This window comes from Pseudorca crassidens, chromosome 18 (assembly GCF_039906515.1).
Source record: "Pseudorca crassidens isolate mPseCra1 chromosome 18, mPseCra1.hap1, whole genome shotgun sequence".
Lineage (NCBI taxonomy): Eukaryota > Metazoa > Chordata > Mammalia > Artiodactyla > Delphinidae > Pseudorca > Pseudorca crassidens.
The window spans coordinates 64,734,074-64,749,746 of NC_090313.1; the positions used below are offsets into that span (position 1 = coordinate 64,734,074).

General features: G+C 41.9%; 1 protein-coding gene across 9 annotated transcripts in view; it reads right to left on the reverse strand.

Annotated features, from left to right (window-relative positions):
- NEK5 (NIMA related kinase 5) overlaps positions 1 to 15,217 on the reverse strand; it is a 64,816-nt gene extending 49,599 nt beyond the window's left edge. For all 9 annotated transcript variants that reach the window (XR_010936842.1, XR_010936843.1, XR_010936841.1 and 6 more), the window contains exons 1-3: positions 14,263 to 15,217; positions 12,172 to 12,310; positions 4,329 to 4,425 (exon numbers count right to left, since the gene is read on the reverse strand). Coding sequence is in view for 5 of the 9 variants with exons in the window: in XM_067713097.1 (XP_067569198.1) it covers positions 4,329 to 4,425; positions 12,172 to 12,288 (214 nt within the window). In the remaining 4 variants the exon portion in view is untranslated. The remainder of the gene's footprint in view (positions 1 to 4,328; positions 4,426 to 12,171; positions 12,311 to 14,262) is intronic.
- Positions 15,218 to 15,673: the final 456 nt, after the last annotated feature.

Consider the following 15,673-nt stretch of genomic DNA (forward strand, 5'->3'; position numbering starts at 1 on the left):
CATAATAATGTATCTTAAAACCAATGGCCTCCAGATTTGATGGAACGAGGTATCATCCAGTATCACCATCATTCCACAAAAATAAAAGCCTTTTAGTGCTGAACCCAGGAGGAACACGGGCTCAGCACAAAGAATAAAAATATCTTCTGCTATGCCCCCTTGCTCACTGCACTGCACCCACAGTGGCTTCTGCCACAGGTGTGAGATTCTGCCCTGCTTACCAGCCTGTGACTATTGTCGTGGATGCTGGCAGAAGACACGAGATTCCTGGGCCAGAGACAAAGGACTTTATTACTCTTGGCAAAAGCAGCTGTCAGAGCTTCATGTTAGCACTCGTTCTATGTCTCCCAAATCCACAGAGCCTAGATGGACAACTGCGCACGCAGTGGCTACATTACAGGAGAGGAACACTGCACTTGAGGAATCGACTGCTTTTACAGTGAGCAGTAAACAAGCCAGCTTTCGGTCAGGGCTTGGCATTCTTGGCATATCCAGCAAAAACATGCAGAGGTGCTCAGGGCCAATAGCAGATGGCCTTTCCCCAAAGCCTCCTGGCTAGTCCTTTAACACGTCAGCCCTTTGCAGTGGCTCTTCTCCTTGCCTGGAAAGCTCTTCTCCAGATGTTAGCAGGACTCCTCAGTCTGTGCTCAAATGTCACCTTCACAGCAAGGCCTGTCCTGACCGCCCTATTTACAATGCTTCCCTCCACTCCTGCCTCCCCCTATTTTATTATCCCACAGCACTTATCAACTTCTAACCTGCATATACTGTACTTATTAATTATGTTTACATTTATTGTCTGTCTCTCCCCACATTCTACCCCTGGAATGTAAACTCCACAGTTGTAGAGCAGGCAGAATTCTCAGATGGCACTAACGCGCACACACTGTGAACTCTCTCCCCTTGAGCGAGAGTGTAACCTGTAAATATGGGATATCACTCCCATGATTATGTTACATAGCAAAGGGGATGTGCTGATATAATTAAAGTTACTAAACAGCTGACTCTGAGTTAATAGAAAGAGATTATACACCTAATCACAAGAGCCACTTAAATCTGGGTCTGGAAATCAGAAACAGAAGTGAGAGGTTCCAGCTGGAGAGGGCCTATTGAAGGGGCCACATGCCAGCGAAGGGCGGTTGGTCTCTAGAAACAGAGAATCACCCCCAGTTAACAGCCAGCAAGAAAGCAGACACCTCAGTCCTACAGTTGCAGTAAATGAAACCTGCCAACAACCGGAATAAGCCTGGAAGAGAACTCGGCCTCAGATGAGGTTGCAGACACAGCTGACATCTTGATTTCAACTATGTGAAAGCCTGTGCAGAGAATCCACCTAAGCCCAGCCCGGGCTTCCAATCTAGAGGAATTGGGAGAGGATAAGTGGGTGCCTGTTTAAGCCATTAAATTCGTGTTCACTGGTTATACAGCAACAGAAAACAGCAGTGCAGGGATTTGGGCCTATTTTACCTAGACCATGCCTAGCAAATTATAGGTACTTGATAAAAATTTACTGAAGGAATTTAAGTGGAATTAATTTAGCCTTAGGAAAATCTTACTACATTCTCTTATTTTTCTCATGTTGCTTCAAACTTATGAAAACTTCTACTTTCTATAGACAAACAACTAATGAACGAGAGCCAGGGTTCTTCTGTTCCGAGGTGAGCTGTTTGAGGGTAAACGAAGGCTTTCCCCCAACTCTCTAGAGTCAGGTGTTGCAAGGACCTCTGAGGCTTTCAGATAAGCTCAGTGTTTCAAGTCCCAACAAACTGCCAGGCAAACTCAAAGCCGTCACAACAGCTCCAGTTTTCCCAAACACAGACGTGCTCTAGTTAAGCAAAGGAAAAGGCTGTCGTAAGAAAGTTTAAGCTTACAACATAAACGAAGTCAGTGAAGGTTATTTCTGCTGTAAAAAATGACCTCTAATTTGATAATGGTATCCAGCGTAAACCATCCTCAAATATCCATTTTGCACGGTGTAAAGACATACTCCAGGGACTTCCCTGTTGGTCCGGTGGTTAAGACTCTGTGCTTCCACTGCAGGGGGCACGGGTTCGACCCCTGGTTGGGGAACTAAGATTCTGCATGCCAGGGGTCCCCAACCCCGGGGCCATGGACCACTAGCAGTCCGTGGCCTGTTAGGAAGCGGGTCACGTGGCAGAAGGTGAGTGGAGGAAGAGTGAGCGAAGCTTCATCCGTATTTACAGCCACTCCCCATCGCTTGCAGTACTGCCTGAGCGCCGCCTCCTGTCAGCATTATGGTGAGTTGTTTAACTATTTCATTACGTATGACAATGTAATAATAATAGAGATAAAGTGCACAATAAATGGAATGCACTTGAATCATCCCAAAACCATCCACCCACCCCACCCCCGGTCCATGGAAAAATTGTCTTCCACGAAACTGGTCCCCGGTGCCAAAAAGGTTGGGGACCGCTGCTGCATGCAGTGGGGTGTGGCCCCCAAAATTAATTAATCAATTAAAAAAAAAAAGACATACTCCACTCTCCTAAATGGCCCAGTCTAGGCACCCATTCAGCAAACGTGTATGAGCACCTACTGTGTGCTACATGCTGAGGAGCAAGTGGTGAGCAAAAGAATTTGTTATGTTTACTGTCTTAAAGGGAGACAAATATTAGACAGTTCCTAATGGCGTATATGAACATACACACACAGTACAAAAGTGCTGGCGAGATCGGTACAGGGGGCTGTAACTTGAATTGGGATCTCAGAGAAGGCCTGACGATGAGCAGGACTTACGAGTCACAGGGAGTCACAATCATAACCCACAGAATGAGGAAAAGGAAGACTGTCTAATGGCGTCGCTGTTAGGAATCAATGAACAGGAATGCAAGGCACCTTATTCAGCGGCTGCCCCTTAGAAGTTGCTCGGGACAACTCAATTCCCGGCTCACATGTACTCTCAGCTCCCAGAAAGACCTTGGAGGTGTCCCGAGAGCTCTTTTAAGGAATGTACCCAGTTTTAATTTGCAAGAAACACAGAGAGCTATTTTGAATGCAGTGGTTTTAATTTGCAAGGAACACAGTGCCCTGCACAGTGTAAAAGCTCAAAAAATAGCTTTTAAATTTTATTTACTGATTTTTACACCCCCGATGGTGCTTGAAGATATCTAGGCAACATTCCTGCTCCATGAACTAATTCTGACCTGTGAATTCAAGCACCCCCAGTGCTGGGTGCTGGGATGGGGATGCCCCATGGTGAACTGGGGACACAGACAGCCCTGTCACAGCCTTTTAAACACCTGACATGCTGTATATGTGTTTATTGTCTGTCTCTTCCCACTACAATGTAAGAGCCACGAGGACAGGAATTTGTGCCTGTTGTGTTTGTTCACTGCTGTATTCCTGGCGCCTAGAAAAATGCATCAGCGTAAGCACTCGATCAATATTTAACTGAATGAATGACCAACGCTCCTTTTATGGTGTTTTTAGTGGGCTTTTTGTTTTTTAACCTTTGGAGTCAAGTGATAGAGGCAGCAGAAATGTTGTATTCAGGCACACAGAGAAGGGAATTGAGGCCTTAAAGTTTTTCCCCTCTATTCTGGCCGTTTGCTTGGCTGCCTCTCTGTAGGAGAATTGTACAGCCCTCCCCGTTGCCCCGGGACATGCAAGGACTCACAGAGGCAGAGTGTACCCTCCCCCACCATCACCCCGTTCCCGGAGCTGGTTGCGGCTGCTTTGCACCCAGAACGTGAGCACATAAGGAAAGTAAGAAACATGCCACATCCTAGCAGGGATCTGAGAGTGAGGGTGGGGTGGGCTCTGTGTCCTGCTCTTTTCCTCTGGCTCAGGAAAACAGCTCCATATGTGCTCTGCTCCTTCAGGCTGGACCCCAGACTTAAAGACTCCTCCTGGGTGTTTCCTGGCAGTGCAGTGGTTAGGACCCGGCGCTTTCACTGCCGGGATCCCACAAGCCATGAGGCACGGCCAGAAATAATAATAATAATAAATTAAAAAAGTAAAGACCCCGCCCAACCGTAGCCAACATGTAATGTGAGTGAGACACAGATGGTATTCTTGTAGGTCACTGAAATTTCTTACTGCAGCAAAGCTAATACACCCATCGTTAACTATCTGAGGGAGTGAGAATTAAAGGCAGGTGGGCAAACTTGAGAAAATTTAGGAAAGCTGCCTACAAAAACTCACCAGAGAAGAAATAAAGATGATGTCTCAAATGACAACTTAAGTAAATGGGAAAATGAGTCCAGTTACAAAAATTAATTTATACATACTTCTCAGGAACTATCTTATACAGAAGTCTACATGCCCACACTTTATTAAAATACTTTAAGAAAATGAGAAAGTCAAACCTTGAAATGAACTGAAGAAGGTTACAATGTTGGGATGTTTCATCTTCGCCAGAAGAATGACTTCTTTCTTTGAAGCTTCTTTTTCTTGGATGGGCATCTAAATTATATTAAGAGACAGAGTAGTCTGTAAAGATAATTCGCTTTCAAGGAATGCTTTTTACTCACTGTCATCGAAAATTCTCCAGGATTTCACTGGCTTTTAATAGCACTTCTGCAACAGATCTCTCAACGGCAGGAAATGACATTTCTAGAATTAGAGTGTCCTATGTCTAGTCAATGGTTTGTCAGTGACAATCAGAAACAAGAAAATAAGTATTTCTGGTGAAGTTCTGCTGTATTAAAATCTCTGCTGGATTGGTGGACTGTGTCAATTATTTAGTCATCTGGAGGAAAGTTATATAAATATTTATCTTTCAGCAACAAAGGAATTTGTAAAAAAAAAAAAATGCAACGTTCCAGCAGCAATCACTGCTGAGAAGAAACAAATGAAATCTAAAAAAAGTAAAATGTCGTATATCACATAAATCAGACCGGTAAAGTTCTATGTTAAGATTACTACGTTTTTCATTTTCAAATAAAATGTCTCTCGTGATTGCATTTTAGATTTGATGTATTTTCTTTTCTTTTGAAAAAACTAATTTGCTTTTATTATTGCTTTTCCTTCCAGTTTTATTGAGATATAACTGACATACAGCAGTGTATACGTTTAACGTGTACAGCATATAATTTGACTCACACCATGAAATGATCATCACGATAAGTTTAGTGAACATCTGTCATCTTATATAGATACAAAATTAAAGAAATAGAAAAAACATTTTTTCCTTGTGATGAGAACTGTTAGGATTTACTCAACAACCTTCACGTATAACATCAGCAGTGTTAATTCTATTTATCATGTTGTACGTTACATCCCTAGTATTTATTTATCTTGTAAGGGGAAGTCTGTACTTTTTGACCACCTTCAACCAGTTCTCCCTTCCCATACTACTCGCCCATGGTAACCACAATTCTGATCTTTTTTTCTGAGTTTGTTTTTGAAGTAAAATTCAAAAACTACAATACTATGTCATTTTCTATCACACAACACAGTGATTTAAAATTTATGTGCATTTCAAAGTGATCACCAAGATAAGTCTAGTTACCATCTGTCACCATACAAAGATATTAAGTATTGACTATATTCCCCACACTGTGCATTTCATACCCATAACTCATTTATTTTGCAACTGGAGGCTTGTACCCCTTAATCTGCCTTACCTATTTCTCTCCTCCCCTCACTCCCTGATGTATTTCCTTATTATTCTATTTATCATCTATGGACAATATTGTTCAAATGTTTTGGTGCCATTGGCAATGGCCACACCTCATTTCTACCTTTTCTTCCTCATTCTTGACGCTTTGTCATTTCTACACTGACTTCTGGCCCGGCTGCCCCACCCTTCCGGCCTCCATGGGTCACTGGTCCTCTCCACAGTTCCCTCTGTGATGACCTTCAACATTTGGCCCACAGGTAATGTGTGAGTTCCCAAATTTTTCATCCTCATTTAAATTTGAAAATTTTTTAAAAAATTACTATTCTCCATCCCAGCTTTACTGCCTCCTAGCTATGTATCTTTCAGTAAATTATTTAAATCTTCTAAGCTTCAGTATCTTTCCCCCCACTTTAAATTGCATAATTGGTACATATGAGTTTCAAAATAAAAATAACTGAAATACGCTACCAGGATAGACTTAGCTACTTAACTACTTTAATTTATAACTACTGTTTTTTTCAAAAGACTATGATAAACAAAATTGAAAGGCAAATATAGGGAGATAAGTGTATTTTTATAGTTAGGTAAAAATACTGGCAATATATATGACAAAGATTTTTTGTATTTATAACATATAAGGATTCTGGCAAGTAAGAAAAAAAGGCAAATATGCCAATAGAAATATGGGAAAATACATGCCTAGGCAACCCTTAAAAAAATAAAAGAAATTAAAAATGGCTCAGAAACAGTAAAAAATATTCAACCTCACTCAGTAATAAAAGAAGACTAAAACAAAATTTAATATGTTTCATCTGTGAAATTGGCGAAGACAAAAAGAATGTTAATACCCACAGTTAACCAGAAAGCAAAATGGCACTCACATACTTCTGGTGTAAGTATATAAATTGGTAAAATCTTTCTAGGAAAACAAGTTTACAGTATCTAATAAGAGACTTTAAAATGCTCCTATTTTTAACTTATTAATCCTTCTAGAAGTTTATCCAAAGAAAATAATCAGAAATGTGCCCAAGGGCTCTCATACAAAAGCCTTCATTTCAGTGTTTTACTATTAGTTTTTAATTAAGAATATACACTAGTGATTTGAAACAATATTTTAAGCCAGATAGAAGTAAATAAGATGAAAGTAAAACTTCCCCTTTTCCTCCCCACCCATCCCACGAATTCCTATTCCTTAGGAGTGATTGCTGCTAATTGTTAGACCTTTTTATTTAATGCACATATAGGTAAACACATATACACAGTTTAAGAAAAAATGACTCTTCTACATATTAAACGTTATTTAATCATAGCAAAAAAATCAAGCAACATAACTCTCTGAAAATAGAAAAAGAGTTAGATAAAATATGGTATTTTTAACCTAATGTCACACTATGCGGTCATCAAAAATCCACGGAAGCACTGGCAGGAAGAGCAGGGGAAGAGGTAGAAGGATTTGCTGGTCACTGTGCCTTGTTGAGCAAATTACTTAACCTCATTGAGCCTCAGCCCTTTCACCTAAACAGTGAGGGTGATGAGATCTACCTTTACAGTTGTTGGGAAGATTAAATTGATTAATTATGTAAAACACCTGGGATAACATGAGGTCTGCTAGGCACCCACTATTACTGTAAACATTGAATGATATTATATGAGAACATTTTATTATATGAAAACATTGAATGACATGAGAAAATATTCACAATATACTAAGGGTAAAAAGCTGCTATAAAAGAGTATATCCACCATGACATCAATCATCTAATATATTCTAATAACTTACAAGGTACATTTATGCATTAAAAATAGTCTGGAGAGAACTTCACCATAATGTTAATAGTGATGAAGAGAGAGGTTAAAAGTGATTTTCATTTTCCTCTAAATAGCCTTATTTTTCCCTACAGTTTTTTTCAAAATTTCTTCAATGAACATTTTAATTTTTATTATCAAGAAAAGATACAATGCATTTTTGAAGGCAAGAAATAAAAGAATATGCTTGATAATTGTAGGATGATGATAGAAAATATAGAGCTTTTTGGTACCTGTAAGAAAATAAGCGATTTAAGTTCTGGGGTCTAGAGTTTGCTTTGTGGAGAGGTGCTGGAGAGCTGAGAAGAAATGTAAATTTCTCTAGATAAGAAGTAATGAAAAAGTACATTAGAGTAGAAAGAAAAAAATAATAAATGTTAATACTGTGACACAAATGTTGTTAGGCAACTCTGATAACACAGAGAGATACGGGAAAGCAACAATAACGAGGCCCAATAGAAATTCTACTTATTTATGGCATGGGGACTAGGGTGGTTCATGAAGTAAAAGATGAAAAAATTCACTGCTCTATGAGAAATATACAGTCAGCTTTTTATTATCTATACTAAAGAATGGGAGAGACTCTATGAAATGTATTAATATATATTTTTATAGAGGATTCACCTCCCACATAATTTTTTCTTTACTTAGAATTTAAATGGTTTTATAATTCCTAAATATGTACCAGCTTAACAACAGAGCTAGAAGGCCTGAAAGTATCTATGCATTGAATTATTTATCCAATAAGAATTTACTGACCCGCTACTGGTGCAAAGAACTCTTAGCTGCTGTGTGGAATACCAAGATGCAAAAGACCTGGATTCTGCCTGCACAGAATATACAGTTTACCAAGGAGGAGAAGGCACAAAATAAACAGCTAAAGCGCAGCAAAGTAGACAGCAATCAGTACCATAACAGCAGTACAGATAAAAAGCTATGGAGGGCTTCCCTGGTGGCGCAGTGGTTGAGAGTCTGCCTGCCGATGCAGGGGACACGGGTTCGTGCCCCGGTCCGGGAAGATCCCGCATGCCGCGGAGCGGCTGGGCCCGTGAGCCATGGCCGCTGAGCCTGTGCGTCCAGAGCCTGTGCGTCCGGAGCCTGTGCTCCCCAACGGGATAGGTCACAACAGTGAGAGGTCCACGTACCGCAAAAAAAAAAAAAAGCTATGGAGTTTACAGAGAAAGAGAGGTTACTTAGATCTGGAAGGTTCTACAAGGTGTACTGAGTCTCAGCCCTGAACAAGTGGGATCTTGATGCTTGGATGGGCAGGCAAAGACCTTTTGGGAAGAAATAGCCCCTCGGGTGAGCACAGAGGCTGCGGTGCAAAGGATTTGCATGTGGCAAAAAGGAAGAGTATGTGAGGGGAGGTTGAAAATGGAATTTGGGAACAAATCAGAGAGGGGTGTCAAAACTAATCTGAAGAGTGAAATGATATAAAAGTACAAGGCAAAAATTACTCATAATCCCACATTCCACCTCGATAATAATGTAGTAAGTAGGTCTTTCCTATATGTATGGGCAGATATGTGTGGGAATATACATACTTATATAGAGAGATAATGCGTATATTTTTACAAAGATTGCATCATTCTACACGTACTATTTTCTTAATTAGCAAAAGTTATGATACTTCTCATGTCAATGCTTTGACTACAACGTGATTTTGATGAACAGCTTAGTCTTTCACAAATTACTTAACCAATCCCCAACTGTTGGACATTTAGGTTGTTTGCTGACTGTCTGCACATTTCTGGGTATTTCCTTGGAATACAATCCCAGAAGAAGAACTACCAGATCCTAGGATGCATACATTTTTTTTCTTTTCTTTTTCAAGATGAAGATAGCTTTTTCTGCTTATACAAATAATAGAATTCTTAATTTTAAAAACATAATATATGCTTCATATTAAAAATTCTGACCACGCAGGAAGAAATGATAGAGGTGAAATCCCACCAATCAGCAATAACCACTGTTAATGTTGTGTGTGCATGTGTGTGTGTGTGTGTGTGACATTAACAGTACATACATATATATACATAACTTTTTGTGGCCTGATTTTTTTTCATCTTTACAACGTATTTCGGATCTTACTCCTCGTCAATGATACAAACAGGGCATGGATCCTTCTAAGGCTTTGATACGTATTGATAAATTTCCCTCAGGGTGATTTACCTTCCTATCAGCAGAGCAAGAGAGTGCCCGCTTCCTCCACTTTTATATTCTTTTCAATCCTTTCCAATTGTATCAGCAAAAAGTGATATAAAATCAATAGATTTATTTTACTTTTCTTAGTTTTCTAACGAGTTTGAAATTTGTATATGATGACTTCTTCAGTTATAATTTTTTTTCTTTTTAAGATTTATAAAAGGCTAGCACAAGGAATTCCCTGGCAGTCCAGTGGTTAGGACTCCATGCTCTCACTACCAAGGGCCTGGGTTTGATCCCTGTTGGAGGAACTGAGATCCCACATGCTGCACTGTGTGGCCAAAAAAAAAGCTAGCACACTTTAGTCAACACTTGCAAGTATTTTGGGCATTCTGTCAGTTTTCTTTCCATTTATTCATGATGGTTTTCCGTCATTCAGAAGTTTTATATTTTAGTGTAGTCAAAGATGACGACGCATCTAGCCATCTTTTCCTCTATGACTTCTGTCCCAGGGAAGGTTTGGGAGCCTGGGGGGAGAATTCCCAAGATTTTGTTACATGAGAGCTGGAGCCATGAGAAAGGTACTGAAGTGATCCAAGTAACCCAGGCCACTGACAAAAGGAATGAAACAAATTCAAGGGAGTGAAAGAGTCAACCGCATTTAGCAAGTAATTGGATGGGGAGAGAGAAAAAATTCACCGATGACCCCAAGGTTTTGAGCCTGGATATCATAAAAATACTGGTGTTATTAACACAGAGCAGCACAGAGTGGGTGACCTGGATCTGCTTAGAAAAGTGAGAAATTTCTACTTTGGGGTACAATTGTATTAGCTAGCTTCCAAGATGGTCCTCAACACCCCTCACTCTGAATTCTTAATGCCCAGAAACTGTGAGATAATGTGTCTATTATTTAAGCCACGAAGTTTGGGGTAATATGTTACACAGCAGTAGATTACTCACACAGATACTACTTGAAGATATCTAGCTGGCTAATGAAATGCACAACTAGGGCTCTGGAAGATACCAAGGCTGGACAGAGTTTTAAGAGTGATCTGTTTAGTGGTAAAGATTGAAGGGAGGTGACTGTCAGGTAACAGTACACAGAAAGAGAGTTGGCAAAGGATAGGTGGTCGGGGACATACGGAGGGTTAGGAGACAGACAGGCCGGAGAAAGAGCAGTCAGATAAACAAAAGAGAGTAAGGAGAATAAGGTCGTGGAAGGAAGCCCTCACAGGCCACTAGACTAAGAGGACATTAGCAGACATAGGTGGTGGATCCATGAAAAGGGACCTGTATTGGTGAATAAAGCATTCGCCCTGAAGCTAATCATCTACACCTGAGTTTTAATGTAAGTTTGGGAAGTCCTTTTATTTTTCCCCAATTTTTTTTCTTTTTTTTGGCTATGTTGCATGGCTTGTGGGATCTTAGTTCCCCCACTAGGGATTGAACCCAGGCTCCTGCAGTGAAAGCACCCATTCCTAACCACTGAACTGCCAGGGAAGTCCCTATTTTTCCCCAATTTTTAAAAATTATGGTAAAATATATACAACATAAAATTGATACCATTTTAACCATTTTTAAGTGTACAGTTCAGTGGCACTAAGTACATTCGCATAAGTGCAACTTGATTCATCCATTTTGTACCCATTTTGTATGGAAGTTTTTCTGCTCCTCTCACTTATAAATCCTCCAGAAGGTAACCAACGAGACTTGCTTTAACATGTATTCTAGCCCATAATGGACACTGTTATCCCCGTATATCTGAAGCCAACACAGCCACTAGAGAGGGTAACATAAACACAAACCAAGGGAAATTTAGCAAAAATGATTCCTCTTAAATCAAATATATTTAATTATTCTCCAAAACCATTAGACTAACAATAACATAGGGTTTTCCTCCATTCCTTCAATGCATTCAATACATATTTCCGAGCGCCTATTATGTGCCAGGCACTGTTCTGCATGGGGAAGGAGATAGACAAGAAATAAGTGAGCAGAGTAATTCCAGATCATTATAAATGCTACTAAGAAAATAAACCAGGGTGGTGTGATAAGGAGTGATTGAAGTCAGGGAGCTACCTTGGCTAGGATGCTTGGGGAAGGTCTCCTTGTGGAGGGGACCTGAATTTGGAGAGGCAGTCAGAGGAAGCACACGGCAAAACAGAGGAACTAGAGCAACGGAGGAGGGGGCATCTCACAGACGTGCCATAGGATTAAAAAAAAAAAAAAAAGATGTTATCACTGTAAGGAGTACCATAGGAGCCAGGACGATAACATCTTTTTCTCTTTTCCTTTTTTTCTTTCTTTCCTTCTTTAAAAATAAGATCACTGGGGACTACTCTGGCAGTCCAGTGGTTGAGACTCTCTGCTTCCCCAGCAGGGGGCATGGGTTCCATTCCCGGTCCGGGGAACTAAGATCCCGCATGCCGCATGGCTCAGCCAAAAATAAAAATAAAATTTAAAAATAAAAATGAAAATAAGATCATTGGTTGCTGTTTGGACAATGGACTTGAGCAAACAAAAGTCAACTCACTCATACTTGTAAAAAAAAAGATGTGTTTCCTTGACAAACTGGATTAAAAGCCAGATGAATATACCACTGAAAATGAACAGGAATTTTAACTTTTTAACTTTACCTTTTCAAAATTGATCTCTTTTATAACACAGTCCTTGCTATCTGATTTCCCTTTGGCCAGGTATGCTTTCCCAAAGGCACCTTCCCCAATGGCCTTAATCACATCATATTTATCCATGGTCTCCAATGCATGGAGTTACCTGAAATGAGAGCAGTGAAATTTTATTGCACACTTTTCATAAATATGAACAAGTCAGAAAACAGACCACTACAACGTAAGAACTCATTTTGCTAAAACTTTCATTCTAATTTCGCCAAGACTGAATCAAATAACTTTCCTTGCGGCCACAGGTAACAACCAAAGTGAGACAGAGCTTAGTCAGCTCCATGGTCAGACTGGGGCTGCAGCTCAACTTTGATACACCCTAGTGTTGTCATCTCGGGCAAATAACTTAATTCGTAAAACCTCTCTTTTCTAATTTCTGAAATGGAAATAACAATGTTTTTGAAGATTGTTCTGAGAAAGAAAAATATAATATCCCCGTCTGGGCACCTCTAGGCAGCAGGAATTGTCCTTCTGCTTGTGTGGTTTTACAGTCCAGCCTTTCTCAGTGGGGCGTTACTGCCCCCTAGGAGAAATTTTTGAAACGTACGGAGTTTTTTTCTGTTCGCAGAGATGGAGAGGCAGGCACGAAGGCTTTCAGCAGCCATTGGGGTCTGAGATATTAAGATTCTGCGATGCTAGGGACGGTCCCGCACAGTATTTTCCAGCGCCCCTACAACCTTAAAAAGTCTCCGTACACATTCATGTGCTTGGAAAAATCCGTTTATAATTATCTGCGGCTAAAACCAAACTATTTTACATCTAAATACAAAGTATATTTTGCACAGTTTTATTTAACACTGAATTTTCGAGGAATGCAACTACATGTAAATCAAGGCTTGCCTGCACCTTGTTCGGAACTTTACCAGGAACTGTTCACCGTTTTGGAAAATCACTCCCCCACTGGCCACGCTGCTCCTGGCAGCTGAGACCTAAAAGTTTGCAGCTGTCCTTATCAGGTGACTCCCTGCTACTTCACTACTTCTTCCAGTGTAGCAGTACCAAGAATTTACAGATTGAAATATAGACTTTATAATAAAGAGAGTCACTGTGGCACTTAGATTCGTCTGATCAGATTCGGTATGGCAGGAGGGTGTGTAAGGCCAGAGTATACAAGGGCCCCATCCAAGACCTACCCAGTCAGAATCCCCAGTTAAAAGGTCTAACATTCCCTTTGGTGCCCAGGCTCCTTCGATTTGGGTTCGTCACTCTCAGCCCAGGGTCCTGGCTTCTCGAGAGGGGAAGGTGAATTCTCCGGGGGCAGTAAGCGGTGTGGTCCCTTCCTCTTTACCATTTCTTTGGAAACACGGTGCTTGTAACACAAGTACACCCTCAATAGCCCGTGGGCAAAAAACGGGCCAGTAATTCCCAGTGGGGTTGTTTCTGAACTGTCTTGGGCAGGTTCTGGCGGCCCAGCACTTGCCTCCGACCACTTGCCACCTCTCTGGAAGCTACGCGGCCGGGCGGCCCTCGGCCAGCCGCCGGCCTCTGGGGCTTTGGGTAAACTGCTCCACTGCATTTCCCCGTTATATTCAATAGTACAGTTAGGGAATCGTGATGATTTTTAAAACCTGAGTGAGCAGGCAGGTTACGTTTTTGAGTAATTTGTGTCAGTGCAGGAAGTGGGGACGATTAGGTGGGACAGGGCTGGAAGCCAGCTCCGCAGCCAGGGAAGGCTTGGGGACACTGGAGGGCCGGGTTTTGAGGGAGGCGCTGGCGGAATCGGAACTCGAGGGCACTTGCGCAGGAACTGAGGGACCGCGACGCTCCCGCCCAAGAGGCACCGGTGGGTGGAAGCCCCTAGGTTCCGGGGGGAAAAATCCTTCTCCCTTAGAAACACTCTCCGGGAAGCGGCCGGCGGGAAGGCGGCAGAACTCCCGCGGGGGCCAGGAGCTGGGTGCGCCGCGCGTTGCCATGGAGACCGACGCGGCCCGGGACCGGAGACTGCAGTTCTGCAGCTCGCGTCTTCCCGGGCGGGGGTTCCACCCTTTCCCCGGGGCTCCCGGAGGCAGCTCCGGGTTCGGACTGAGGGGACCACCCATAGCATACCTGCTCCGCCTGCTCCGCGGGGCCAGAGTAGTATCCCGGGTGGGTCCAGGTTCCAGACGCTTCTGCGCCCGCTGGCGGCCGGGGCGGAGCCGCGCTAGCGAAGGCGGGCGGGGCGCGGGGCCAGAGTGGCGAGAGGACGGGTCCACACAGTCCACCCGGAAGAGGGGTGGGGGCCGGCCGCGGCGTTTGGAGACCTGGCCGCGTCACCTCCGTCACTTTAGGTCGGGACTCCTCTGCTTACACTCGACAAACATTCCGCTCCCGCTCCCCGTTCTTGCTTACGGTGTACCAGAGGCTTTGCATATATTCTCTTTATGCCTTGCGACAACCGAGTCAGGTAGTAGTGGCCCAGTTTTACAGTTGAGCTGGACTGAGAGTTTCTCGTGCAAGGTCTCAAATACTGTCAAGAGATGGAGACTGGAACAGAGCCCTGCTCTTTTGGCCACAGCTGGCGGCCTCCCATGGGGTCCTCTTATAAAACGAGCTACTGCCCAGTGGTCTGCAAACATACTCTCTCACCATCTCCCCATCGCCCCCTACGCATTCCTCATTCCCACTGCACATCAAGGTGCCGTCAGAAACGTTTCATTACATGTTTAAGCAGTTGAAAGGATGTAATTTCCAGCAATTATAAATATTGACACAAGTAAAACATAACCAATGGAATCTAAATACCACGGCAATTTGAAACCCACCATATCTAGTTTTTTAAAAAGAAAGCTCTCCTTTAAGAATTAGAAAGTTTACATTATTCCTTTCTCTCCTTGAACTCATATCTCCATACATACTGTTTTTCATGATTCAAAATCTTACCCATCACCCTATCATATCAATGGAAATTAATTTCTATTTTCTAATAGGCTTTTAAAAATTCATTAAAATTACTAGTAGTACACAACTGATCCAAATCACGAACTAATATTTATTAAATATAAAAAGTAACATAGTATTGGAAATTTCTCTCTTAAAGACGTGAATGGGCTTTCCTCTTCTTCTCCCCAATTAGCTCAATTAGTATCCACAGATAACGCTTTTTGCTGGAATAGACAAAGTTCAACATTGAGTCTGTCCATGAAAAATTAATCAATAGTCAATCTAAGAAAGAAATGGAGAATTTTATTTGAGCCAACCTGAGGATTATAACCCAGGGGACAGTCTTTCAGAAAGCTCTGAGGATTGTTCCTCCCAAAGCACAATTACATACGTTTTCAAGACAAAAGGTTATATTGTACGTCAAAGTAACATACTGATAGTTTACATAGTCTAGCAAGGTGAGTAGTGGGTCATCGTGACCCCTTACAGGATTAAGAAAGAAACGTTATCCCCTGAGGAGTTACCTTGCTGACAACAAGAGAAAATTGCTGTTTGGGGGGGGGGGGGGTTGTTGTTTTGTGTTTTTTGGTGAGCAGGC